The sequence below is a fragment of the Mya arenaria genome, chromosome 3 (genome assembly GCF_026914265.1).
Source record: "Mya arenaria isolate MELC-2E11 chromosome 3, ASM2691426v1".
Classification (NCBI taxonomy): Eukaryota; Metazoa; Mollusca; class Bivalvia; order Myida; family Myidae; genus Mya; species Mya arenaria.
The window spans coordinates 74,332,306-74,360,023 of record NC_069124.1 but is presented as its reverse complement, the minus strand read 5'-3'; the positions used below and the strand labels follow the sequence as shown (position 1 = coordinate 74,360,023).

The following is a 27,718-nucleotide window of genomic DNA, read 5'->3' as shown; positions in this document are numbered from 1 at the left end:
ATAACCTGGTGGTGTCTTGATAAGGAAGACGAGTTCAGATGTCCATGATCCGTTACCAGCAAGGGAGGTAGCCCGGATACGGAAGGTGTAATTGCCGGGCTCTAGGCGGTCCAGTGTATGCCCATGTTTACCCTTGTCTCGATATGTTTTGTACGTAATACAGATAGTGTTTGGCTTCACCTGCAGGAATAAAAGTCATGCTCATTACTCTATAGGAATGGCAGTTTACCTGTTGAATCAATATCTCGAATATTGCATGATTAAAAACATAAAATATGTCCCCCCTTACACCAGGACAGAATTTACTTATATGATAATGTATCACACAGTAGCCTAGGGTACATGAGGAAATAAACTTGCCTAATAGTATGCAAAGGAAATACCGTAAGATGTTTAAAAATATTTTCAAAGTACTTAATAGGTATGAAATCAAAGAAATACTACATAAGTTGGTTGATCTGTGGGATTGAATCTCTTTTGGTAGACTGCAGAAAGATATTGACTTTACACCAGAAACTTTACAACCAAATTGACAAACTGATTACCGTAAAGGACTGGGTATTAGACGCCCTTTTTTCCCTCAGATTTCGATGCAAAAAAATGCCTGCGTATAATACCCAGTAACAATTTTTTTAACTTTTTTTCTGAGGTCGATTTCAAGCCTAGAGTTTGTTTAGATTTATGTAGAAAGGGATGTTACTTGCGTCATATCAATCGAGTATATATGAGTTAAAACGGCAGTTGAAGATCGGGATACGATATATCGTAAGACGTTTATAATTTAAACAAAAATATTTTTCGATTAAAGTTATTCAATATTATTTTGAATAAGAAATTGAATTGAACAATAATTAAACTTGCATATATAAAAAAGCAAAGTTGGGCACTGTCAAAATATTTGTTGTCAGTTGTACATGAAGGTGTGAAAAACACGACTGCTTTTAACCTGTTTATCAATGGTCATTAACTTATTTATTACGCCTATAAGTGTAAATCCTTTATCAAGTCAATTAAAACACCATTTTATACATGCTTTGAATTGAATAAACACAGTCTATCGGCTTTAGATCAAAGAGTCACACTGTGTGACGTCACATAACTTACAGTTATACCCACGAGGATCTCGTGGAGAGCATGGACATTGCTATGCAGGATTATGTATAACTGTACGATTATTGCTTCTTACAGTCTATAAGTGTGGTACAAGTTTGAAAGTTTATTGGCAGATCGTTTTACAAACATGTCATGTTTATATTTTCTTAATCCCTTGATTGCCCTTGTTGTTTCTTTAATCCTCCAATAAATATATCACACTTCCTTTTCAACAGGCAATGAATCGTTTAGGATGGGGTAGTAACTAATTAACTTGTCACAGTGGTGTATACTGTTAGGTAATCTAGCCAGGCATTGTAAAGATAAAAATCAATAATCTTCGTCTGTGAAACTTGGTAACTGTGAAAGTTATGATTGCTGTCCTTTGGGTGTCCGTAAATTAGGTACGCAAAATATATTTATTTTTTTTGGAAAATAATTATGGGTGTCCGAACTCTTAGGTGAATTACGGTACTTTATTCTTTTCTGTAGGTGTTGATATTTTGAGAACAAACCCGTACAATATAAGGTTTTTGCATAACTTAACTTTTCATTCTCAACAGTTTATCATTGTATGGTTTTAAAGATAACCGTCACCATTTTCACGAACAATTTTTTTTTTGTCACTGTCAACAGACATGGTGGCCGAAAATGCCAGACGATTTGACATCTTTTCTATGCGTCTTTTAACCCAAAACATAGATTAAAAGTTTTTTTCTTGGACTTTTCACAGATTTTTTTCCCTGCGTCTAATACCCCCTATCGTCTTATACCCAGTCATTTACGGTAGTTATTAAAATCTAGAGCAAATTATTTTTAAGGTCGTACCATCTTTTACTAAGTAAAATTTTAAAGGCTGTCAAAAATATATTACTCTTTCTTTTCAGTAAATCAATCTAACAATATTAACAGCCCAAATAAGTCTTGAGAGTTACATACATGTTGGATGTTTGACTTCTTGTACTCGATCTCATATGTGACAATAAGGCCATTGGGTTTGGGTGGGTCATCCCAGGTGATGTGTACGGCATTTGTCTGGTTGGCAACCGGCAACCATGCAACAGATGAGGAGTTGATCCCATCTGCTTTTTCTGTAAGAATTTATAGAATTTGTTTAGATAAACTGTGAAAAAAAATGTATAAAGACACCGTAAGTAACAAAACAAATTCATTAAAGTAAATATGATTATTTTGGACAAAATTAATCAAATGTGGTTTTTTTACAAATCTTATGTGTGTACTGTTGTAGGCAGTTTAAGCATTAATATTTTCATTTACACAAAACAATCGCAAGATAAATTTACTAATCTAGTGCCAGACTCACCTTCTGGATTGGTTCTGCCCGAGCCGATGGCCTCCTGACTGCACTTCATCTTCATGTCATGTCGCCGGGCCGCCTTGTTAATGGAGCCAACATCATCTTCCCTCTCCTGACACGCTATCACCTGGACAAGCAAGTGGTCAAAATTGGAACATACTTCCCATTAATTATATATGACCACAAGTTATCTTGAGGTTTCATTCAAACAATGCTTATTTTACGGGAAATTTTGCTTCAGTTATTACACCCATCACAGCAGAAAGAATATGGTGTCTTTTAACAAGGGATAAAACAATGATTGATAAACATTAATACATGTCAATCAAAACACTATACCTTTATAAACCCTTAAATGCTTGAGCTAACCTCAATTTTGTAATCTTGGAAATGTCCGAGGCCTGATATAATGAAGAAGGTCTCCTGGTAGACGTCAGCCATATGGGCGTTCATCACATCTGTCTCCACTGCAGGCTCTTGGCTTGGACTGGGGACCAACTCCTGGGTCGTGTCAACCTCGTCTATGACCGGCGTGCCAGTATTGTCCTCGTACGAGTAATGGTTGTCAGTAGACCGGCGCGGGCGACTTGAACGCTTCGCCTTTCTCTGAGCGCCCAATGTGGTGGATGCTTGATCCAGGCTGCAATGGGAGAGAGCAACTGTACTTTCTCTGACCCAACTTGAATACCTTTAGTTCTATAATAGCTGCCTTTATACCGCTAGCTATTCTTGTCTTTTGAATTATTCCATTATCTAATATGATTAAGGATAAAAGAAATCTGAAAGGTTTCTTCTTTTATCATTGACCTACTTTTTCAATCAAACACATTGTTGTGTAACCAGCAAACTATTACCTGGTGTGAATAGTTATTATAAATATGTTTGCATTTTTTAATCTCTCACACTTTAATAAGTCTGTTTAACTAGGTTCTTAAAAAAGGCAAGATTGAATCTCTTGTTTTGAGTATTATAGTGAACAACAGATTTCACTGTTTTATATTGTTATATAACTTAATGCAGACCCAGGTATGACCATTGTCAATAATATCAAAATATGTCTAGTTAACAGGATTTTTAAAACTAAGAGAAACTATCTCTCCCACATAAAATCTTAGTCAAACGTTTCACAATGACCGATATACTTTAGTAACTGAATGCTCAGGCTAAGTGAAATAAAATCTTGCTGTTTTACAGCCGTGACAAGCAGGAGGATAAATGTGATAAGTTACTGCAGCAAATAGTACTGGAAGCGTAAGTGTGGATATGAATTTTGTGACATTTTACGGCCCTTTACAGTTACATATTATGTAGGTGAGTAATATATTACAATAACCATTACAGGACACAATACATACTTATATCACATTAAAACACTTAATATACATTTAATAATTACCTTTCAACTTTTTTGTCATAATAAGTCATAATTATATTTGTTGAAATAATATTTCGATTTCTTTAAATAAATCATCATTCTAATATTTTTGCAGCTACTGGACTGCAAAATATTTCGACTAGGTTTATTTTTTCATTAAGAACTACAGACTGTTAGTGCTTCATATCAAAGTAAAATGTAAGTTTTACCAAAGTGTTATTCAAATACTACAAAATCAGTTCAGTAGTCATTAGAAAGTTCACAGCAGACATAAAAACTCAAGAAACATTATGAATTGGTGTGAAATGATTTCTCTTACAAAACAGAACACCAGAATAAAGCAGTACTGTTCCAAATTTTGAAAATTTGATCATGGGAATGAGCATGACGAAGTACATAAGTATTATGGAATCTAAACACTTAAATTGCTGATTAATACATATGAGTAGTTATCTTTATGTTGTTGTTTTTCTACTGGACAGTAAAGGGAGGCAAAACACATTGTCTAACTTTAGCATGTTCTTTATGGTTGATGTTTCTACCATAATACTGAAATATAAAATGAAATGGTCAATCCTACTTTCACACAAAAAGCAAGGTTTGTAAAATGACATAAAACATTTGCTTAGGTAACATCTTTTGGAGGAACTACCCCGGATAGGTAACCTTTGCAAACTGTAAAAAACTGCTAACAATGGGGACATTGATCATGATTAATGGTTACAAAACAACAGGGTAAGTTTGCTGTTTACACAAGGTTAAGTCTAAAAAAATATTTCAAAATACTTCACCAGTTTGATCCTTCTTTCTTATTACGCCTACAATATAAGGTACAATACTGTTATTTTGGGATTGAAATTTTAGACACTAAAGACTTTGCCTTTTGACTCCCTTAAATTGCCATGGAGACAACACTTACAGACACACATGGAATGAATGAATGATAGGTGATGTTACCCACTGAAATGTTAGTTTTCAAATGTGAACTATGTTAAAATCAATAAAAATTGTAAACAAGTAAGCTAGAACTTGTGTTGCACTCCTTCAAGTGTATGTGTATGTGCACAACCGTGGGTGGGTGCCTCCAAAATCCCACAACTATTTGTAATCTAAATTATCCTTTGGTGTTAGTGAATGTAAATTAGGAAATTAAAAAACAATTTGTAACCAGTAAACATAGTGCTGGTATTGGGCATCATATCAGTAACCATGACACAAGTATTTACTTGACAAAGTTAAACCTTCTATAAATATTTATGCAAAAAGCTACAGAAACAAGCTCAGTGGCAAAAAGTTTAAACATAGTTTTTTGAAATATTTTTTTAGTGGCATTGGGTAAACCTCCTATACGAGATGAATTCTTTATTTTCAATTGAACAAGTAAATCGTTGATCATTTCCCATTGAATATTACTAAATTTCTTAAAATTGGATAAAAAAATTATGCTAACATAAAATTAGTCAATGATAGAAATTATAAAGCAGAAGGAGTCAAGAGGATAAGGAAAATGATGAAAGGAGTGGACATTTTCCCCAGACCAGTTTTAAAAAAAACACGACTGCAATGAATTATAATACTTCAAAACATAATATTGAATATTATCCTACATCATACAGGTTGTATTATAACTTGCATTATAACTATGATAAACAATGAATGATGTTCATGCAGCTAGCGTTTAGCACGCTTGACAGCTGAACAAAGTATAACAGCAAACTATCATATAAAGAATGATCGGATAAAAATAATTAAACAAGCCAAAGTAAGCATGTTCTTAACTTTGATTACCATTTCCATGCAATTTGAAGGCGGTAAACTTTCAGGGGAGAAGTTCAAGAACTTTGTAGTATCATTCATACTGGTACAATGCATTTTAAGATCACTGTGGGTTACCAAAGACTAACGTTTTAAGTTTGCTATTTACTTCTGACAGCTTGTGAACTAGCTTTATCCTATCTTCTATATACTGGTCACTCACAATATTCACTTTGTTAGAACATTATACACCAACCAGAAGTCTTCAGTTAATGCCACTTGCCATTAAGACATATTTGTCACAGAAATAATTTAAGGTCCAAATGAGAACTTCTTTAAAATATTCTATAATATACAGATGCACTAGTGATTTCAGATGTACCCGTATACAACACTATCAAACTGATCTTTAATGTCACATACATCTCCATCAATTCAAAGGACTAAGTGGCTGTTGTTAATTGAAGACTTTTACATACAACAAGGCACGGAAGGCACCAGTGATGAGGGTGGAGGAGTGAAAAACTGGGAAGTAAAACAATTACATGCCCGCTTCCTGTCTCAAGTTTCAATTTGTCTTACCATGCTTCTTCCCTTGTTGTCAAAATCATTAACATCCTTTACTACGCTTGAGCTAGGTTCCTGATCACCAAATGTGAAATAGCATTCAAATGTAGATAAAAGAGTAACATTGCAGGATTGGGATCTGTTCTTGTGACAGAAAACAGGCATGTTTGAGTAACTTTGACAAGAAAAAAATGGAAATTGAATGAAAAAACTTCTAAATGATAAAAGTTCAACATAAAGTCACAGCAATAAACTGATGAATGTTCTGTCTACATGGGCACTGAGATATGCAAGTACTCTGGCCTACAAGGGGGAGGGGGTGCTATTGTCGGGGGATTGCACATTACATACCACTTTTTCGGCACGTCTTCCATACTAAAAGAGACAAAACAAGTGAACAATGAGACTGACAACAAGACAATACAACATCTTGTTAGTAGACAAATGCTCACTGTGCCAATACTTCTATGGATTTGACCAATTACTTGACCTTTAGAAAATTACTAACAAAATTGCATGCGCAGTTATAGATTTTTATGATAAAAGTTTAAGTAAATATGTGAAGGTGATTTTTTTTCAAATCCAGAGAAGTCCAGCCTATAACAAGGAGTATATCAGGTTCCTGAAAAGTGAAAACTGGTAAGGTTTGCAATCAGGGCTGTTCAAAAGGGTCCGCCACAACTCATACATATATTACGGTAATATACTCCAAACAGCCCTCATACAGGGTGAGCTGATACTCATAGCTTACTCATGCACAACGTTTACCGTGCTTTCACCAAAAGTTTACGATTGTTTACTAAATCAGAGATAGCCTGTTTTTGCTTCTCAGACAACCATAAAAAAAATGTTTACCAATAAAATGAGTGTTTATGTACAAATGTTCGTGTTTATTTTGCTGAATAACCACATAGAAATTGATATTTAAAGTTCCGAGAATTATACTCCTACCAAATAATTAACAGCAATGTATGGTTTATCATCTGTAACAGATGTAATTGTACGTTAAGTTTAGGGGACAAAACTTTCATTTAATCAAAAATCTTTCACCAAACATATGAAATAATATGGTTAATGGTTAAAATATAAAAAAAAAATATTTTTGAAAACCTGATATTCATGTTGTTTTTATTTTGTTTTGGTCGACCAATAAACAAAAACAGGGTCTGATAGGAAAAAGGTATAAAATGCTTAATAAATGTGCTTAAATAAAAAAACAAACTTTCAGCACAATACTGAGAATTACTAAACTAATAAAAATAGCTCTTTTAGAGTTTGTGCAAAATTATGAAAATGAAGCAATGCTGCATCTAGTATCAAACTGTCACAGTCATTTTTCAATGTTTACAAGCATAACAGGAAACTGAACATTTTCGAATAAAAAAATAAAAAAGACTACACACGTCCCCAAATTTGGACTTAGGTTAAAAAAATATTTATAACTTAACTCAAAGCCTGAAATTTCTACTACCCAAACTATCCAAATTTTTAAACTGACTTAAACCTTGAACTATCTTTGCTCTCAGGTCGCACTACTACTCAACATGCACCCAAACCCTATTTAATACATCCGAGATAACACACTTGTGACCATTCATATCTGAGTACAAAACCCAGTCTGTAGGTGTAATCATCTCCAACAAGCAAGCAATAACATGGTTACCGTTTCACATAGACTTTGTTCTGCAAGTAGTCGTGGAAGACGATCTCCATCTCGCGCTCGCGCTGTTCTGCTTTGCGTTCCTCCTCAGTCTCTGGGCACTGGCATGGACACACACCTTCAAGACTGTCAGTGGCGTTCCTGCTGCCGGATTCAGAGTCCGGTGATTCTCCTTCCTCCTCTTCATCGTTTCCGATTCTTGAGTTGTATGGTGTCAATGCTGAACAAATGGACAGAGATTTAAATACAATATATTTTTCAGTTAGTAACACAAAACTTCTTATAAAACTTTATGCATATGGACAATATTGGAAGAATACTCACACCTAGAACTTTATCAAGGTTCATGCAGGGGTTCTAACAATTGTAATTTTTGAAAAATAGCCGGGGGTATAATTGAGTATAAGGGATTCATGCCTTAAGCAGGGTAAAGGGGCTTTGACCCCTTTTAGAATTAATTCCAAAGTCAGTATTCATTTCCAGGTACTTTCTACCCTGTAAAACTGTCTGCAGCTATAAGGACCAAATCCATATTTCAGATTTAATCCTTCAGTGTCCCTGGGTCAAGTGTTTAGTATTTTTTCTTGGCAAACTTAAGATATCTTTTTCTTAGCTTAACATTATCATTACTAAAATTAAACTATTCATCAATGCATGTTATACTTCATTTAAATTAATAGTTCTGTTGTCACGGAGGACAGTGACAGTAACTTACGATATGTGCAGTAGTCCCTGAGTTCGTATGTGGAGGCGTTGATATGTCTGAGTGTCCAGTAGACCTGATAGTGGGTCACATTTCCGCGGGGCTTGCTAGGAGGGTCCCATGTTATCTTCAGCTCTCCGGGATGCAATGCCTGAACTTGTAGGTTCATCGGGCTCGATGGAACTGGAAATATCAACACAACAATTTACTCTGCCTCTTATATAATGTTATGACTTGTGTTGCAATGTCATTTTTATGCCATTATTGAAATTATGTTTCTAGTAATTATCAAAATAAAAAGTTAATCTATCACTGCATTTCATATTATTCATAAAGCCCTTCAGCAATTAAACTTGCAATGCATTCATTAATGTGCTAGACTATTACAGCTGAAGAGTAGTCTACTAGTTAAGGTAGTTTATACCTCTTACTATGTCATCTCATTATTAGCTGTATTTGCTTGCAATGTTATCAAATAACAGTACATATATACACCTTAACTGTTTGTAATTGGTCAAGCGTAGCAAGAATTAAAATCTGCCATTATTCGCTTGACAATTGCTTGATAAGCATGATAACGATATATATAGTATACATATATATATTGCCGTCTTCCCATCTTCTATGAACCCTATAAGCCTATCTGGCAACACTTCTAGAACAAAAATGCCAATAGCATGGCCTAGTCTCAACTGTATGACTTATTCAACAATTCAAATCCATGCAGGCATATGACAGTACCATTTTAACTACAACAACTTACTTAGCTAATGATATCAATTTTCAAAAGCTTAAAACTAGTCCCTTTTCTATGATATCATTATTGTACATGGTACAGGTCTTCAAGGGAAATACATACCTTCAGCATTTGTCCTGCAGTAGATGACGTCGCTGATGGCTCCCTGGGCAGCCTTAGTGATGGTGATGGCCTGGATGTAGATAGCGTACTGTGTCCATGGCTTCAGGGCTGTGATGTATGTAATCCCATTAGCATCTGGACCACGACATGAGTCCTTTGACGATTCAGAGTCCTTTGATGAATCTGTGCAAATCTCCTTCGTTTGCCAACTATTCCAAACAAACAGATTTATCAAGTGTTTATTTATATGTTTTGAAAACAATCTGCATGCTTTTTGTCACAATGTTGTTTTTTTCACAGTGTGAAATGATGTTAGGGATGATTTTCCTACATCATCTGACATCAGAAGCACTTTTATCATCACCATCTTTTAAAAAAATATATAATAATAAATGGATGACATATAATCATTTTTGTTTGATAAGTTTACAGTTGTTGTATTGTTTGTAAAATATACGGACTATAAAGGGCTCAAGAACTTACATATCATATAAACACCTACACACTATAAGGGGCCTTTGCTCAAGAACTTACATATCATATAAACACCTACAGACTATTAGGGGCCTTTGCTCAAGAACTTACATATCATATAAACACCTACAGACTATTAGGGGCCTTTGCTCAAGAACTTACATATCATATAAACACCTACAGACTATTAGGGGCCTTTGCTCAAGAACTTACATATCATATAAACACCTACAGACTATTAGGGGCCTTTGCTCAAGAACTTACATATCATATAAACACCTACAGACTATTAGGGGCCTTTGCTCAAGAACTTACATATCATATAAACACCTACAGACTATTAGGGGCCTTTGCTCAAGAACTTACATATCATATAAACACCTACAGACTATTAGGGGCCTTTGCTCAAGAACTTACATATCATATAAACACCTACAGACTATAAGGGACCTTTGCTCAAGAACTTACATATCATATAAACACCTACAGACTATTAGGGGCCTTTGCTCAAGAACTTACATATCATATAAACACCTACAGAGTATAAGGGACCTTTGCTAAAAACTTGTCATATAAACACCTACAGATTATAAGGGATTTTGCTCAAGAACTTACATGTCATCTGAACAGGCGTCTCGGTTTCTGTAGATGGAGATATTCTGTGCATCACTGTAAACAAAAATCATTGTTTTATGTTCTTATCGAAACTTTTTATCCATTTATATAACATAGGTATGGTTGAGCGCAGATGGCAGGTTATGTTTGTTATTAAGGTTCGTGTTATGTCAAGGACCACAGAGCACTTTATCAAATAACCACTTGATAATTGAACAAAATAACGTCAAGGATTAACATCATAATTTATGGTATAATACAAAGTCTCAAAATAAAAAAAAACAACATGCAAACAAAATGCTACAAAACAGTTTAATAGATCAGTCAAGGTTGTTTTAGTAGTACTTGGTCACAACAAAATCTCTTTAAATTTACTGAGGTATTAACCGACTTCTCTCTAACAGTCTATGACATTTTCTAGGAGAACCCGATACATGCAAGACTTCCAGCGGGTTTTAATAGTTTTCTGATGTTTCAAAGTTGAATCACAGGCGAATTAAATGGTAAACAATAAGTCAGATCATTAAGTTAGTAGAAAACAACTTGAGTGCAGGAAAGCGCTCATGATGTGTTGACATGAAACACTCAAGGTTATTCTGTGGTTCTTTATTTGTTTGGTAAAAGTATGATTCCCCTTTGTACTTCAAGCAAACTACTTCACAGTAATTGCTCAAATAACAAGTGCATCAATTGTTTTGTTTATCATCAAAACAATATCTGAATGATCAAGATCATTCAGTGAAAGACCTTGAAAGGCAATCATGAACAAGGAAACCACTTGATGACAACTTAAAGTTATGAAGTGCATTTTAATAAGTCAAGCTCCTTTCATGTATCTTTTTCATGCCCACGTAATAATGCAGGATCATTATGATGAAAATTTGTTCAAAAAAGAAAAGCCTGACAAGCAGACTCAAGCCTTTTTTAACATTTTGTTAAAAACCAAACAGCATAACTCAAAAGTCATTTTAGCAATATATTAAGGTTATAAGTAGAGAAACATATTTGGATTTCACAAGACCCAAGCCCAAAGGAATTAAAATCTGCAAAAATCCATTCAAGTTGAATATGACCTTCCCGATCAAAATGTGGTTCTATACATTGCCGGTTTGAATGACAAAAATATGGCAAGTTAAATTTTAATGACGCACTATTTTGTTTTCTAATTTTCATTTCAACATTGTGCAATAATAATCATTATCAGGTATGTCAGCAGAGCGGAATCCAGCCATATTGTAGCAGGTGGAATACAGATATATTTTGCTTGCAGATTTGTGATGCATATAAGAAATGTGAACATTAGAATTATTATCGTAGATGTGTGTATGAGGTTCTAAGTGATAATCTGTAATGGTTATTTAAGGTGTCAATATTAAACTTTTACATGATGACCCAACTGATATGGACAATGAGGCTGACTTAAAGGCTATAACAGCACCCTGAAAACCAGAAAAGCTTTAATTACTGTTTCTCAAGGCCATCTGATAATGACACAAGTGATTTGGTGTTTGTGATTGGCAGTACTTACGTTTCCTTCCAGAAGATCTGGTAGCCAATCAGGTGGCGGTAGTCTATCATTTTGAGTCTGCTGTAGTTGAGGATACAGATGTGGGGTGTGGTGGTGAGCACCCCAAGGTCCAGCTTCTGAATGTCACCTGTAACAGTATGAAACCCACATCATTCTCTCTCCAAAGCCACCATAAACCACAAGTACAATATTTTATGGCTTCCCATTTATTTTCCATGTTTTCTGTATTTAGCACTTGTGGTTTATACAAGTGTTGTCTTGTCTCAGGTTATAGTTTCATTGCGATGAAATACAATGCAATTTCTATGAGAATCCAAAAACTTCAGTCTATCACTCCTTAATAACTGCTTCCCACTAAGGGAAAGTCAAGTTTACATAAAACCCATCAATAAAAGTAGGAATGGTTACAAGAAGTAAAATGGATGATACTCAAGATCTCGTATAATCTTCCGATCAAGTACTGGAGTACTCGGAAAAACATTAATTGGTTTTCGGAAGAGACATATTTATGTACCCCTGTCATTAAATTTGATAGGGTCAATAATGTATCTAGCACTGTGTCTAGCTGGCAATGCCCACGTACTGTTACATTGTCTGTATTTCGTCTGTATATTGTGCATTAAGTTAAATTTAAAATAACACTCTTTTTTTGTGGGTGTTTTTTGCTTTTTTAATCAGCGTATTCGAGTAGTTAATTAGTATTTGAATACTCATATAATCGATCGAGAACCCTTGTATTATGGTACTCGTTGCCATCCCTAAATAAAAGAAATTATAAGATTTGTTACAATTAAAAGATTTGTTACAATTAAAGGTTGGACTTTTTTTCCATAGAATGTAAAAAATAATAATAGAATCTACACCGACTATGTGGTAGAGATCTTCACTCAACTGGTTGTAAAATAACATAGGTGTTTCTTATTAGTCCATGGCTTTTCTCTATTATGCTTCATGTTGGTGCATGTCCTCATTTTTCTAAATATAAGACATGAAGGAAATATTTCATGGAAAGTTCAACTGCAATATTTGAACTTTTTAAATCTGCACAAAAATTTGTTTTGACATTTGTTTAAACAAAAACTTCCCCCTTTATCACATGACTAGCATGTTCCGTGTGCTAAGCTCCTGCCCGAGAGTACTTACAAGGAACTCCGTCCCCATTTGTTGCCTCAAGACCCGTCTCCAGTTTGGTCCCAAAGCCAATAGCGTCTGCAAAGCTGGTGATCTTGTTGTAGCAGAGTTTGTGGTTGTATTGGAAGTGGAGGGAAGCAAGAGAGCGGTTGCCGATGGTGAGATTTTCTGCCACCTCCTTGCTGAAGAGTTCCATAAGGTTCTGGTTGTCGTACACGTACAGGACATACCTGAACACAGAGAGGGAAAATAGAAGAGTAAAGAAATTACTGATTAAAGAATAGGCATCATATTCACAAAGAAGGAAGCTACAACCTGAGCTCATACAAGCAATAATCCAAGCAATAAACTTCTGTCAAAACCATCGGCCATCTCCCTTGTGGATACGATTAATATCAGAATGCAATTCATGTTGGGAAGAAATTATTGACAATTAAGACCACCCTGTCCAAAGAACAGACGATTCCAGGGAAACTACTGGCAACCATAGCTTACTTGTTAGCATGTAGTTCCTTTCCACCGATTTTCTTGAGGTTCCTGAAGAAGTGTAGAGAGACGATGGCATCTGCATGGGTGATCTTGATGTAGTGGGTCACCTCCACAATGTGCGCAAGGCTTCTCTCCAGCTCCTCACCCACATGATCTGCACACAAAAACAAGAGGAGAGCTTAATGGTTGATTCCCAAAAACAGGGCAGAGCTGTTCTGCACTTTCAGCATGAGAAATTTAAAGATGCCGTTCAGTTCGATCATACACACTATTTACACACAGTTTATATTAAGAATTGATGAGTTGCTAGTTTCATGTTATTTACAAGTTTAACTTAGACACACATGCTCACTGTAATCATAACTAAAATGAACCCATACTTTTGCAATCATTTTTACCCTAACTGTACAAAACACTTGTGTGTATGTACGTACTGCCACGAAGAAAGTTGATGTGGAGTGGTCCTTCTATGATGTTACACTCCCGTAGTTGCTGGGCTGCTGCAATTGTGTCGACCAGAGCTCCGTCACGACAAACTGTCAAAAGTGCACAATAGTTTGGTAATGGGGGGTCTTTGACATTCAACTTTTAACAGGTTTCTTTTAGCATGCAACATAGTAAATAGAACTTCAATTGAAGTAAAAATAAGAGGTAGATCAATGCATGCAACATATTGTTCACAGACATCATATATTCAACATGTTTTTCACAGTTGGATCATAGATGCTAAGCAGCTAACCAAATAAAGCTTACAGCTTCACTTCACACCCACCATATCAAGGGATATTATACAATAATGATGTCACATTTGGCTGAACACAGTAAGTTGTTTTCTCAACATTTTGGGGAAGTGGGCGGTGGCCTTTCTGAATTGGAAGTGTGTATTTTCTGTCTAGAAAGGCTGGTTTAAACTAGCATAAAAAAGGTGAAGACCAAAATCAAAACTTCAAACAAAAGTTTCTATGTCTTCCTAGTCATCAGATACCATACTGATGTTAAGGGTCAACACAGTGCATCATGAACAGTATTTATTTATAGTGTGAAATTTTATGTGCATTACCAAGAAAGCGATCAAAATGTCATATTACAAATGTAAACAAGAGCAGCCAGACCAGACTTCCATATCCCCCACCCCCCAACAAATTAAGAACGGTATCAAAAGGATGACAATGGAAATTTACAAAGGGCAATAATAAAAAAAAATCCTAACAGTTATGCCCCCCCCCCAACGAATTAAGAAAGGTATCAAAAGGATAACAATGGAAATTAACAAAGGGCAATAATAAAAAGAAAAAATCCTAACAGTTATGGTTTTTGTGTACTGCACTTCTCCTAAATAAGATATTTTATTTCAGTATATGAAGTCTAAAGTCAATACCTCAAAGACTTCACCTCAGAAGTTATGCTCAGGTGAAAAATTATGTATGAAATTAACATAGGGCAATTACTAAAAAATACTACACGCGGAGTTATGGTTGCTGTACACTACACTTCTCCCAAATGAGATCTTTCTGTATTTAAAGTTTGAAATCAATACCTCAAAAACTTTTTATTTCATGCTCCTGACAAAAAGATAAGTATGAAAATTAACAAAGGGTAATGATAATGAACACAGTTATGGTTCTTGTGCACTGCACTGCTGCTAAATGAGAGCTATAATCTGTATAGAAAGTTTGAAGTCAATATCTCAAAGACTTTTCAAGTCATGCTCTGGACACTAACATACACACACGCCTACCATTACTATATCGCCATGGCCTTTCGGCGGGGGATAATAATATGGAGAGTGTTGTATTTCCCTGGGAGAGGCTTCATTCATTTGTCCTTTATATGGTTCTAAAAAAGGAGCAATCTCAATAGGTACAGGGATGGCTGCAACAATGCAAGACTGCATCCTCCATCGCTAAATATGTTTACTGATACCAGGAAGAGAACTGTTTTTGTAAATAACTTAAAAATAGATAATGAATCACGATTTGTGTGGTTGATGTCACCTTCAGTTTGACAGATTTCATAAATATGGGAAGTTTTAATGTATCCCCATTATTTTTAACAGCCTCTAATTAAGGAACAAATGCTTTCCCACAAAAAGAATAATTATCAAAACATGTTTTCCAAAAAGCTGCAACTTGCTGCTTTTGGGTATCATATTTAAATTTTGTGAATGTCACAGAAGAGTCATTTCAAATTTTAAACTATTTACAGGAAGTTTAAATATGTTTTCCTATTTAAACAAAGCATCTGATTTCATAATTTACTCCTGGATTTACTCCTGGAGAATGGCATGACTTCTGAAGCTGGGTGAATTCTGATAAAGTCAGTCTAAGATGTGGCCAGTCAATGTCCTTTGCATTCCAATATGATTATTCAGACAAACTTTTCAGCATGAACAAATAAGTGTGGAAAGGCCAGTGCCTGACAATATTGAACAATAAGGAAAGCATATTGATTTTTCTGTTAGATGTGCTTACCACAGATGTCAGCAAATATGTATCAATTGTTTATAAGACTGTGATGTAAAAGTACACATAAAAAGTACGGCTCACATCAGTTTGTATTGACCTTACTTGCAGTTGTTTTACATATGCAATTGATTACCGCAGTAGATCAGAAATAGACAAAAACAATAACAGTAACAAACTCATTAATCTTACCTAAGCAAGGGAAAACAATCAGAGACGTGACTACAGAAAAGTAGTCCCTGAATGAGTCCAACTGGAGTACAGGAATATACAGACATTAGAAGAGCTACACAAGGTCCTTCACACAAAACAAATGGTGAAAACTGATTAAGCATTCACAATTATGCCTTCATTTATGCAAAATGTCTCTGCTGTCCATATAATGACTGCAAATGGATTCACCACATCATAGTACCATTATAAACCCTAAGTCTGCCAACTGCTGAGAAATTCCTAAACTCTAAACAGTCTTTAAGTTCTATAAAATGCATCAACTCTTTATTTCCATATTGACAGTAAACCAGAAACAAATATGAGAAACAACATATATGGACATCATGGAAAATACCAGCCAGCAAACTCTTAGAATTGAGAAACATTTGCATACACGTTAAACAAAGCAATAACAGCTGATTGCCATGAACATTAATTACGCAGTGCAGAAAGATTTAATGATTGTGTCTTACTTTTGGGACAGCTGTTGTTCGGACATTTGATGCACCTCTGGTTGTTTGTCGGGTCCACATGGAAGTTGTGGGGGCAGTCTGTGGCACACTCTCCGGGCATGCTGATATCATCATACACAACCAGCTTGAGGCAGTTCTTGGTGATGTTGTCCCCTAGTGTACACTGGGCTGTCTTGTAGTCCTGGAAGTTCAGACATTCATGGTCCAACAGGCATCGGTGTTTACGGTACTGAAAATGAATTATTATATTGGTATGTATTATTATCAAGCCTTTAAAAGGTCCAAATTAGCACAAGCCCATAAGCCCAGCACTGGTAAACTTGCTTTCCCGAGCTTGCTCAGTCTTATTTTAATGTAGCAGGGCTTGTTAAAAAATTGATGCCAAGCACTAGTGTAAAATTTCAGGCATGTTTATTCAGGCATGTTTATTCAAGTTCAGTTTTGATGACTGGTCTTTCATTTAAGACAATGTTCACAAACCATGAATAAAACAAATAATTGTATATGATGCTATAAATCAATGTTTTATCTGTCACACACAACAAATTACTATGTTTTTCATTCTAGTATACATTAATCACAGAGAAAGTTGTGTATGCTATATGTCTACAACCCCCATCTCAACCTCCATACACACTGTGATCTCAAACTCCATACCTACCACAAACACTGATAACTCCAAATCCCCTGCCCACCCTCCAAACCCACTACTATCTCCACTTCCCCTGCCCACCCCTCAAACACACTTCCATCTCCAAATCCCCTGCCCACCCTCCAAACACACTTCCATCTCCAAATCCCCTGCCCATCCCTCAAACACACTTCCGTCTCCAAATCCCCTGCCCACCCTTCAAACACATTGCCATCTCCAAATCCCCTGCCCAACCTCAAAACACACTGCCATCTCCAAATCCCCTGCCCACCCTCCAAACACATTGCCATCTCCAAATCCCCTGCCCACCCCCAAACACACTGCCATCTCAAAATCCCCTGCCCACCCTCAAAACACACTGCCATCTCCAAATCCCCTGCCCACCCCTCAAACACACTGCCATCTCAAAATCCCCTGCTCACCCTCCAAACACACTGCCATCTCCAAATCCCATGCCCACCCTCCAAACACATTGCCATCTCCAAATCTCCTGCCCACCCTCAAACACACTTCCATCTCCAAATCCCCTGCCCATCCCTCAAACACACTGCCATCTCCAAATCCCCTGCCCACCCTCCAAACACACTGCCATCTCCAAATCCCCTGCCCACCCCTCAAACACACTGCCATCTCCAAATCTCATGCCTACCCTCCAAACACACTGCCATCTCTAAATCCCCTGCTCACCCTCCAAACACACTGCCATCTCCAAATCCCCTGCCCACCCCTCAAACACACTGCCATCTCCAAATCCCCTGCTCACCCTCCAAACACACTGCCATCTCCAAATCCTCTCCCCAACCCCATAAACATTGCCATCTCCAAATCATCTACCCAACCCCATAAACACAGCCATCTCCAAATTCTCTCCCCAACCCCATAAACACTGCCATCTCCAAATTCTCTACCCAACCCCATAAACACGGCCATCTCCAAATCCTCTCCCCAACCCCATAAACACGACCATCTCCAAATCCTCTCCACAACCCCATAAACACGGCCATCTCCAAATTCTCTCCCCAACCCCATAAACACTGCCATCTCCAAATCCTCTCCCCAACCCCATAAACACGGCCATCTCTAAATCCTCTCCCCAACCCCATAAACACGGCCATCTCTAATTTCTCTCCCCAACCCAATAAACACGGCCGTCTCTAAATCCTCTCCCTGACCCCATAAACACGGCCATCTCAATCCCCTCCCCAACCCCATAAACAAAGCCATATCTACGTCCCTTTGCCACCCTTTACAGAATCCCTTCCCCACCAACCTACCATATAAGTTCCAGGTGAACATTTCTTGGTGCACATGGGGAAGCCATCATTGTCTTGCTTCACAACGTCCTTACATGTGGTACACTGGCTGGGCTCTGTCCCTGTACATCCGCCAAGGCAGTGGCTGCTGCAGCAAATGTTTCCGGTGCACACACCAGACTTACATGTTGCTGGACACGCTGAAAACACACACATTAGAGAAATTCATACTATCTTAAATGAATTCGATAGTGAAAACAGCTGTTAGCCGATATGCTTTGGTGGGGCTCTCACCTACAACCTCTTCCATGAAACCATAAGGGTTTCTAACCCACAACCTCTTCCATAAGAGCATAAGGGGTTCTAACCCACAACCTCTTCCATGAGAACATGAGGGGTGCTTACCCACAACCTCTTCTAGGAGGCCATGAGGGATTCTAACACACAACCTCTTCCATGAGACTATGAGGGGTTATAACCCACAACCTCTTCCATGAGACTATGAGGGGTTATAACCCACAACCTCTTCCATGAGACTATGGGAGACTAACATCTACAATAATACAAACAGTATGATACCAGTACATATGGTGTATAATGTTTGATTATGTTCTTAATGCATTCTATTTTTTGCATGCACTAACAACCCCTTTCCAAACAATATAAAGTATGGAGAACTTTCATTACACAGGTTTTCAACTTATCCATTAAAAAAACAACACAAAATGCATCGAAGCTGAGAACCATAAATTCAAAGAAGGTGTGAACGATTGCTTTCAATCACTTTAGAGAAGGCAATGGAAATGTTCAACACTTTTTAAAAAAAGACAACAATATAAATACCTGTGGGATAATTCTTAATGGGAGAATATCATTTAATGTACAATACCAAATAACAGCTACATAAAACAAATGAGCCATGAAAGGTTTGGAAATGTTATTTCTACAGTAACTGAGAGTAGTACCTAGGTGTCTTAAAGTGCAACTCTGAGAGTTGGAAAATATCCAGCAGTTTTACAGATGTATGATTGTGAGCTGCAATGTCTCTAATGTATAAGCAGATATGTAAATTAGTTTGTTGCTTTGTCAGTTTGTTTCCGCTTACAAAGGAAAGTAACAAGTAAAATATATGGCTTTCTCATAATTTCCTCCCTTTTATATATATCTTGAGAGATTTTGAAATATTTCCCCGGGCCAGACCTACCTTGCAACTTTAGTAAGTTGACATAAACCAATTATCATAAATATTTACATTTTCTATAATTAATTCAGAAGAGACATATGCTGTTCACCTCCCTCCAACCTCTGGATGAGTGTGATGAAAATAAGATCTCACCAGTCTGACTCTATTTCACCTGTGATTACACAACTGTCACTCAGTTTCTGCGACATGCTAATTTGCTTTACATATCTCTAGACTTCAAAAGTATGCATACATCACTGTAAACAACCCAGCTATAAATTTTCCTAGAAATTCAATTTTTTAACTCCTACATTTAGCCAGACAATTAATCATTTAGCAAGGGGCATGGAAAGCGATATCTTTTTGCAGTAGCTTCAGTACTGTGCAAGTATTTGGCTCATAAAAGCTGGTGTAAGCTTGTGTGCAATACACGATATCAACATATCAGAAGCTTAGAAATTAACATAACATACATAAAACTGTTGTTTGGCCATAAATTAGAAACATTTTCATACACCTGTAAATCACAGTTCATAAATTAACCCTAGACTTAAGGTGTGTTAGTTATCCTTATAGGTTTCTGTTTTATTATCAAACACACTTAAATATGCATATAAATTTTGCAAAACATCATATCATGAAGGAAGGTAATCTTGTGTTGTGTATAGATCTGTAGAACAAAGATAATGAGATTTGATGGAATATGACAATCTGCAATGTAACTTATTCAGACTTTGAAACAGGCTATAGACAAGCTACATGAAATAGAGGTAATCTCCCTTAGTACTTTTGATCTACTTGTTTTATGCAACACTTCACACTCTTTCTCCTTAATCTCATTCATAGAGTGTTATATTACTATCACTTACAAAACATACATACAATACTTCATTAACTTGAAAAATCAAATATGTATATTTTTTTCGACAAAAAGAAGAAGAATAACATCAATATAAAGGTTTTAAGCAAGTTATACTTCAGAAAACTTTAAACCAGAATGAATAAAACTTATGTTTATAATGAGTGTGTATCATATTTTCTTAAACATCTCAAATAAATAATGTAACTTCAGACTTTCTTATCAAGTTTTCAGTAGGCGGGCTTACAAATAGTATACACTTATGTAGATGATACCATAAAAAAATGAAGAGAGCGCCCTCTGCTAACACCTACGCTCGTCTGGTCTGTTTTTGTCAAATAAATGGCATAACTGCAAAATTATTACACCAAAGGTAAGAGCATTGCTACTCATGTACTCAAAGCCAACAACACCAATCACTCAAAGGCTATCACTATACTCCAAACTGATTTCTTTGAAAAAAAGATGAGCTAACAATTGACTCAAAAATGTGAAAACTTCCCTTTTGCCAAACCCAATAAAAAAGTGTACAATGTTAAATGACTTACTGAGCATTTTCTGGCATTCATTTTCTGAGTAACCCCAGCAGAACTGTTCCTCCTTGCCATTGACAGGAACCTTCGGGCAAGTATCGTGACATCGGTCCACACACTCTGATGGGGCCTTGTTTTGCTTGAACATGTTATCCTCATGGCTCTTCACAATCTTCGTCCAGTCAATGGTCTTCACGTAACACAGATTTGGGTTGTGTGTGAGTCTGACGGCACCACGTGGCACTGATACGAGACTCGGCAGACCAAGTTCCTCAAGGTCAGGCATCTCAAAGGCCACAACAGCATAACCATACAGCAACTGGTCCCCTCTGACCACTGCCAGGTTTGGAAACAGCCCACTTAAGGTCTTCAACCCGTCAGCACGGAACAGCAGCAGGTACTCTGTGATCTCTACAAGATTTGGGAACGAGTATTTCTCGTAGTCTTTCATGGATGCAGAGTCGATAAGCAGGATTGTGAGATTGCCCTCAATCACTGTGCAGTTCTCAAGAATGCTCAGCTGCTCGACCTTATTTCGAATATCCAGACTCGGGCAAACTGAAACAAACAAATAAATTGTCTTTTATATTTCTGTTGTTCAGCTGGCAAAAATATATATGAAAACATTTAGGACACTAAAAGCAATAGATAAATGACACATTAATGTTTGAACAAAAAAGGTTATCAATTTGATAGGCGTAGTAGCATAAAAATGAACTAAATGCTTTTAATAGCTTTCTCTCAGCGATGCCAGAATAAAATAATATTACTTTTAGTCCGTTATATTGATGTTCTGATGATTGATAATCATTGAACATTTATTGGTTGGGCTTGAAATCCCCAACAATCGATTGCATTTGGTCATAATCTATCATTGATTTAATCGGGGAGATAATTTACGTCTTTCTCTCGTTATGTGTGTTTGTTTCATTTCCAACTATTTTCTATTTGAGTTTATATATACTTTCGGAAGTGTTTAGTTGTTATCGTTACCGAAAGCCTTGATGTGCAAGAAGACAAAATATTTCTGTACCCCAAGGGGTTAAGCAAGCTTGAATGTCTGGACATACTTTGGTTTTCACAAAAAAATAAAGAACTCTTAGAAATAAATTTCGTCATGTTCCGGTGTTACAAAAATATATGTTTTCTACAGCGTACTAGCCTTTCAAAATGCATTTGACCGATTAAATCATAAAATATGATGATCAGAAAGAATGTTTGCTTTGGTTTGATTAAACGAAATTAAATTGAAAGAATGAAATACAGCAGATGTCTTGTTAAATCATACAATTTTCTTGAGTAATGAACCAGTAGTCCAGACAGTGCTTTGTGCATAGATATTTTTTATAGGTTTCGATAGTGAGTTATTATACAAGAATAAAACTAAAATCAAAGTATTGTCAGAAACCGATTTTACCAATGATAATTTCAATTACTTGAGTGGAACTGATGATCGATAGTCAATCTGAAACAGATTCCCAACACTTGTCTGTAATATCTTTCCTACTACATGAAAATTTTCTTTACATACTCTAACAGCAATTAGATATTTAAAAATATTTTTTTACAATACCTGTACATCAAGTTTACATTTACATGTTAATGTAATAAAGAAAATATTAAATCAAATGACAAATAGCTTTGTTTACTGTCATAGATATTACTCATAAGTATTTTATTATCTAAACAAAGAAGCTGATAGTTTCTGACAAGTGTATCTTTATTTAAGAATATTATTCAATTTGTTGTCTTAACACTTCAAAAATTAATAATTTAATGAACATTTGTGTATAAAACAGAATGTATAAAAAAATAATGAATAAACATTCAATATAAACAGAAGTAACAAATGTTCCTACATTTCTCTCAGTATTCTAAGAATAATATAATTATGTTTATCATTTTGTCATTTTAGAGGTACCATGGTAACTTGTTAGTGATAAAGGCAACGTGCCTTTAACCTGAAACACACTTTAAGGACTAGATAACCTTAACCAGAATAAATGAGGAAAATAAAACGTTTTCAGGTTTAATTGTCATTCCATGAAGATATGAAAAACCGCTTTTTTTTTAAGCACGAAACTTCAAGGCCATTTTATATATTGTTTTTATGAATTGAGCTTTATCATTGTCATCTATAAATAGCCACAAGTATTTGTTGACGCACCTTATTTTGAACAATTTACGACCGACTAAGTAAGAAGGTTTAAACAGCTAAAACGAAACGCAATTCAATGTAGCTGAAATCATGGTAAATTTGTATGAGTATTTGGAAGTACTGAGTTGCCTTTTCAGATAACGATATGAAAGTTCACACACACTGTAATTTGGTTATCATTGTCACACTAAAAGGACATGATATGTTTGAAGTCTAGCGTTATGTCCTGCCGTTCTCAATGTCAGCCTTATCATGAATCAGTTTCTTAATGATCAACTGGAGAATTGAAATGTTTTACTTCTAATAACCAATTAGAACAATCTGTTTCGTTTTAGTTTCTTTTTAAAGCTTATCTATTAATGAAACAGTGATCCGGTTTGTGTTGACTGAATTATCAGCCATTCATCAAGACAGTGAAGCCTGACCGAGATACAAGGACTGTGAAGTCAAAAGGGGTATTCACATCTTTTATTAACTAAATCACGTGTCATTTTGGGCAATGTCCTTCTGTAGAAGGAAGTTTGACTAAACTTTGTTTCCTGTTCTTGTATTTTTTCTCAAATATTTTTTTAACCATTTTTTTAATTTAAATGCAGAGTATTTAAACAAGTTTCTACAACCATTAAAATGTTATAATCAATAAATTCCAATTAGCTCAATTTAAACAGGACTAAATAACAAACACCGATTAGGATTAAGTACTGAGATTACCGATATTGATTCATTGTCCTCCAAAGTACAAATATGAAGTAATCATTTTGGCAGGAAAATAGTTATTTTACATCTTTGTCCAAAAAGTGTCACAACAACTTTTTTGGCAATTTTGTTGATGAACTAAGTATAATAACATCATATCGAGCAAAACAGGACGTTAAATTAGGAGGAAAAAACAACATTGCGAAACCCCCTAGCATGTTTCAGAGCACAGAAATCTGAGGCTTTAAGTCTAGTCTTTCATTCATAAAAACAGGTTACACTGTAATGCTCATATAGACTGCAGGATTTTATAGTGATGACATGTGTTCCCCATTACAAGGCAGGCATAATTTCAAGCAAGCTCTAACCCTGCCTGAACCCCTCGCTCAAGGTCACCATGTATTGGTTATTACTGTAGCACAAACAAACATGTCTCTTCAGTTATACACTGAATCGGGCAGACTGCCAACAGTCAATAACAGGCAAATACTGCAGTATGATAACTGGAAAGGAAAGTTATTACCATACCTAATCACTCCTTAAGTAAGGAGATGGTGAAAACAGTGTAATTTACCCATTCAAGTAAATTGAACATGCTATTTCAAAGTGTTTAACCTGGTAAGTTGATAGGCAAAAAGGTGTGAAAGCTGACAGATAACATGAACCCTGTGTAGATAGTTCGCATAACTTTATAATAATGACAACCGGATGAAGCCTAGGGCAATAATAGCCATATTGTTTGTCTTTATATCAGTTAATATTCACTGTCGTTCATCTGAATATAGAAAGACACGAGTATGCTGCAAGAGTTGAGTTCAGTGAATCTAAGAATAAAACACTGCAGAATTATTTATAAATAACTTATTAATGTTTTTTGACCTTGAAATATTTCAAATGTTTATCAGTGCTTGATATTTTTTAAACAGACAGGAAAGGAAGTCACCTTTAAGGAAGAAATAGAAAATCTGAACATAATACGTCACATAATTAAAAAAAAACAACAGTTTATGTTTTAATTCTGAACATATTTTACCATCTGTTAATGTTTTAAAACATAGAAACCCCAAATAACCCTATGTTTTACAATAACTTAACAGAAGCCCAAACAATGCTCTTTGAACCCTCTACAGGTCACCCGTCATGTCATGTGATCAGCCAGTGACCTGAGTGGGGTCATCCATCCTTCCCCCCCATCAAACACTGAGACCCAGGGTAATGACTTTGAACCCTATTTGAGGTCATTTCCCTGGCCCTTCTGCCCCTGAACTTGATTGAACCAGAGAATGATTGAACCAGAGAAACCCCAGGACCAGCTGTTGGCTATTGTCCTGTCTCACCCAAACCATCTTGAATGAGTGTGTACTGCACCAGTTGTTAAAATTTATTTATAGATGTGCAGGCTGATAATTCATTCAACAGCAATATGAACATGGCTGCTGAAAACCACATCATGCTTTTTTTGTTCACTTTTCCCTATGGAGCATTTCAAAGCTTTTACCACACATTATCAATAGCTTGTATTGTGATTTATTAAAAACTATGCATGTACAGGTTCATTTAAGAACAAATTACATGAATTTGAACAAACTTAAAACAAAATATGACACATTTTCCATTGCTAAATACACAATTTTGTCATGCCATTGTAGATGACCAGCAACATTAAGGGCAAATTATTGCTATACCTCAAATGACAACCAACCAAATTTGTATAAATTTGTCATCAAATAAAAGTGTAATTTATCATCAGCCAATCATTGAACAGTGATTAATTTTTTGGATTGGACAACTTAATCAAAAAGTTTACTGATTGGTCAATTTTTATCCAATAACTAATATTAACCAATCGTTTCATTTCAATTTGCAAACTACCGGTAGCGAACAGACAACATTATGCAGGGTTCGAATTTAGCACTCGCACACTCGCAAAATGCAAGCCAAAGTTGGAAAATGCGAGTTGAATTTGAAGACACTCACAAAAATTTGCGAGTTCAAAATTTGCAATCCTTGAAATAGACATGAACATAATAAATGATCACAATCGATATAAAACTAATTTAAGAAATGCCTACTTTCATTTTTCGATAATCACAGAGAAACTGATGACGTTGATAAACGTTATGCGCATAGGCAGGTACTCATTAATATGTGGCAAGTACGTTTTACTATGTATTTTTGTAGCCTGATCTTTCATTTAAAATTTGGCGGCTGTTTCTAGCAATATTCGTTTTGAGACACAGTCTGTATAATGATGGCAAGCATAGAAAAGATAAGTTCTTTTACACGTGTTGATTTTAAATTCGCCAATGATGGCAATGATCAGTTCCAAAAATGAAATAATCCGTTTGTTAAAATTGTTTCAATGTGGAAGAGGAAGTTAAACATTTAATTGACCCTCAACACAGATGATGGAAGGAACGTTTTCAAAATATTTTGCACAGACTAATTCTCGCCTGATCAGACTTCCTCAGAATGTATTGTCAGTGTAACATATATAATGATATCGTTTAAATAACAATTACATGATCATTCATTAAAACAATTATACTATTCCCTACACCATTGTTTATCATACAATATATACCTTTTCCTAGCAAACACAAAGGTTTGCTGTCAAAACATTCGTGCGAGTGTCTGATTTTGCAAGTTGAAAATTTAAGCACTCGCAAAAATTTACGAGTATCAAAAAAAGTTAAATTCGAGCCCTGAACATTTAGACATTTATTCAGAATAATACAATTGCCTGCTGAGGACTTGCAAATTTGCTAAACTGCACTAATGACAAAATAATTCAATTGCATTTTTGTCCCAAGCCTTTCTTAGAATTAATAGTTTCAATAATTCTTGTACACAAGCAGTCAACATATGTAAGACCAAGACTTTCTTTGAACAAGTGGATTTCTACGCAAACATCCATCAAGAAATCAATTTAAGGAAGGAAAGTGCACAGTAGCTAGTCAACTATCCACTATTGCCTTCTGATCGCTTGGAGTTTTGGGAACAAGACAAACCAGAAAGGATGTTTAAGTTTCATGTTGTAAAATTGCTAACTTTGAACTGCCCAATAGCTTTGAATCTTAAGTTTAAGGCATTTTGGGTGTGCCAATTGTATGATTGACAGCCCATAATAAATCTACCTGCGAATGACAACGCAGTAATGACTTCAAATACAACTTCAAACCTAGGACACTCATACATCGTTTCCACGTTATCAGTGAAGTCCAACTGATTGGCAAGCATGATTATTTGTTAACAGTAGTAATAATGAGTATCATTTACTGGAACTCTATCATTTTAACATGATAGTGATTTATTTTAACCAATACTTGCTACCACAAGGTTGAACACGAAGTCTGAGACTCCTTAAGTTGATGTTTCGACCTTGGGAGTCTTGTCTGATTACTAGTTCATGCAAATGAAGATCAGGATTTTTCCACATATTTTCGGAATTGGAGCCAACTCAAAATGGGAAAAATTACGGAATTTATTGTCAATTTTGGAAATTATTCTTTATCTTTTAAAATACTATTATATTAAACCACTAGAATTTGGTTAAAATTTAGAAAATGACAATTGAGTTCCTGTTGGAAGTGTTGAAATACCATTGAACATGTAAATTCCACCTTTTCTGGATGTTAAAACACAAATCACCTGAAGACTGTATTAACTC

At 35.7% G+C, this 27,718-nt stretch overlaps 1 protein-coding gene across 4 annotated transcripts in view; it reads right to left on the bottom strand.

The window, feature by feature from the left end:
• LOC128228141 (insulin-like peptide receptor) overlaps positions 1-27,718 on the bottom strand; it is a 58,900-nt gene that overhangs the window by 8,892 nt on the left and 22,290 nt on the right. For 2 of the 4 annotated variants that reach the window (XM_052939279.1, XM_052939277.1), the window contains exons 12-27: positions 21,210-21,752; positions 18,641-18,819; positions 16,715-16,943; positions 14,001-14,102; positions 13,573-13,720; positions 13,090-13,307; positions 11,947-12,073; positions 10,419-10,472; positions 9,330-9,538; positions 8,483-8,653; positions 7,771-7,987; positions 4,577-4,603; positions 2,780-3,050; positions 2,417-2,537; positions 2,032-2,183; positions 6-180 (exon numbers count right to left, since the gene is read on the bottom strand). In XM_052939279.1, coding sequence (XP_052795239.1) covers positions 6-180; positions 2,032-2,183; positions 2,417-2,537; positions 2,780-3,050; positions 4,577-4,603; positions 7,771-7,987; positions 8,483-8,653; positions 9,330-9,538; positions 10,419-10,472; positions 11,947-12,073; positions 13,090-13,307; positions 13,573-13,720; positions 14,001-14,102; positions 16,715-16,943; positions 18,641-18,819; positions 21,210-21,752 — 2,943 coding nt within the window. Of the gene's footprint in view, positions 1-5; positions 181-2,031; positions 2,184-2,416; positions 2,538-2,779; positions 3,051-4,576; positions 4,604-6,458; positions 6,483-7,770; positions 7,988-8,482; positions 8,654-9,329; positions 9,539-10,418; positions 10,473-11,946; positions 12,074-13,089; positions 13,308-13,572; positions 13,721-14,000; positions 14,103-16,714; positions 16,944-18,640; positions 18,820-21,209; positions 21,753-27,718 lie in introns of all 4 variants that reach the window. The other 2 variants (XM_052939278.1, XM_052939280.1) reach the window with 2 other exon arrangements.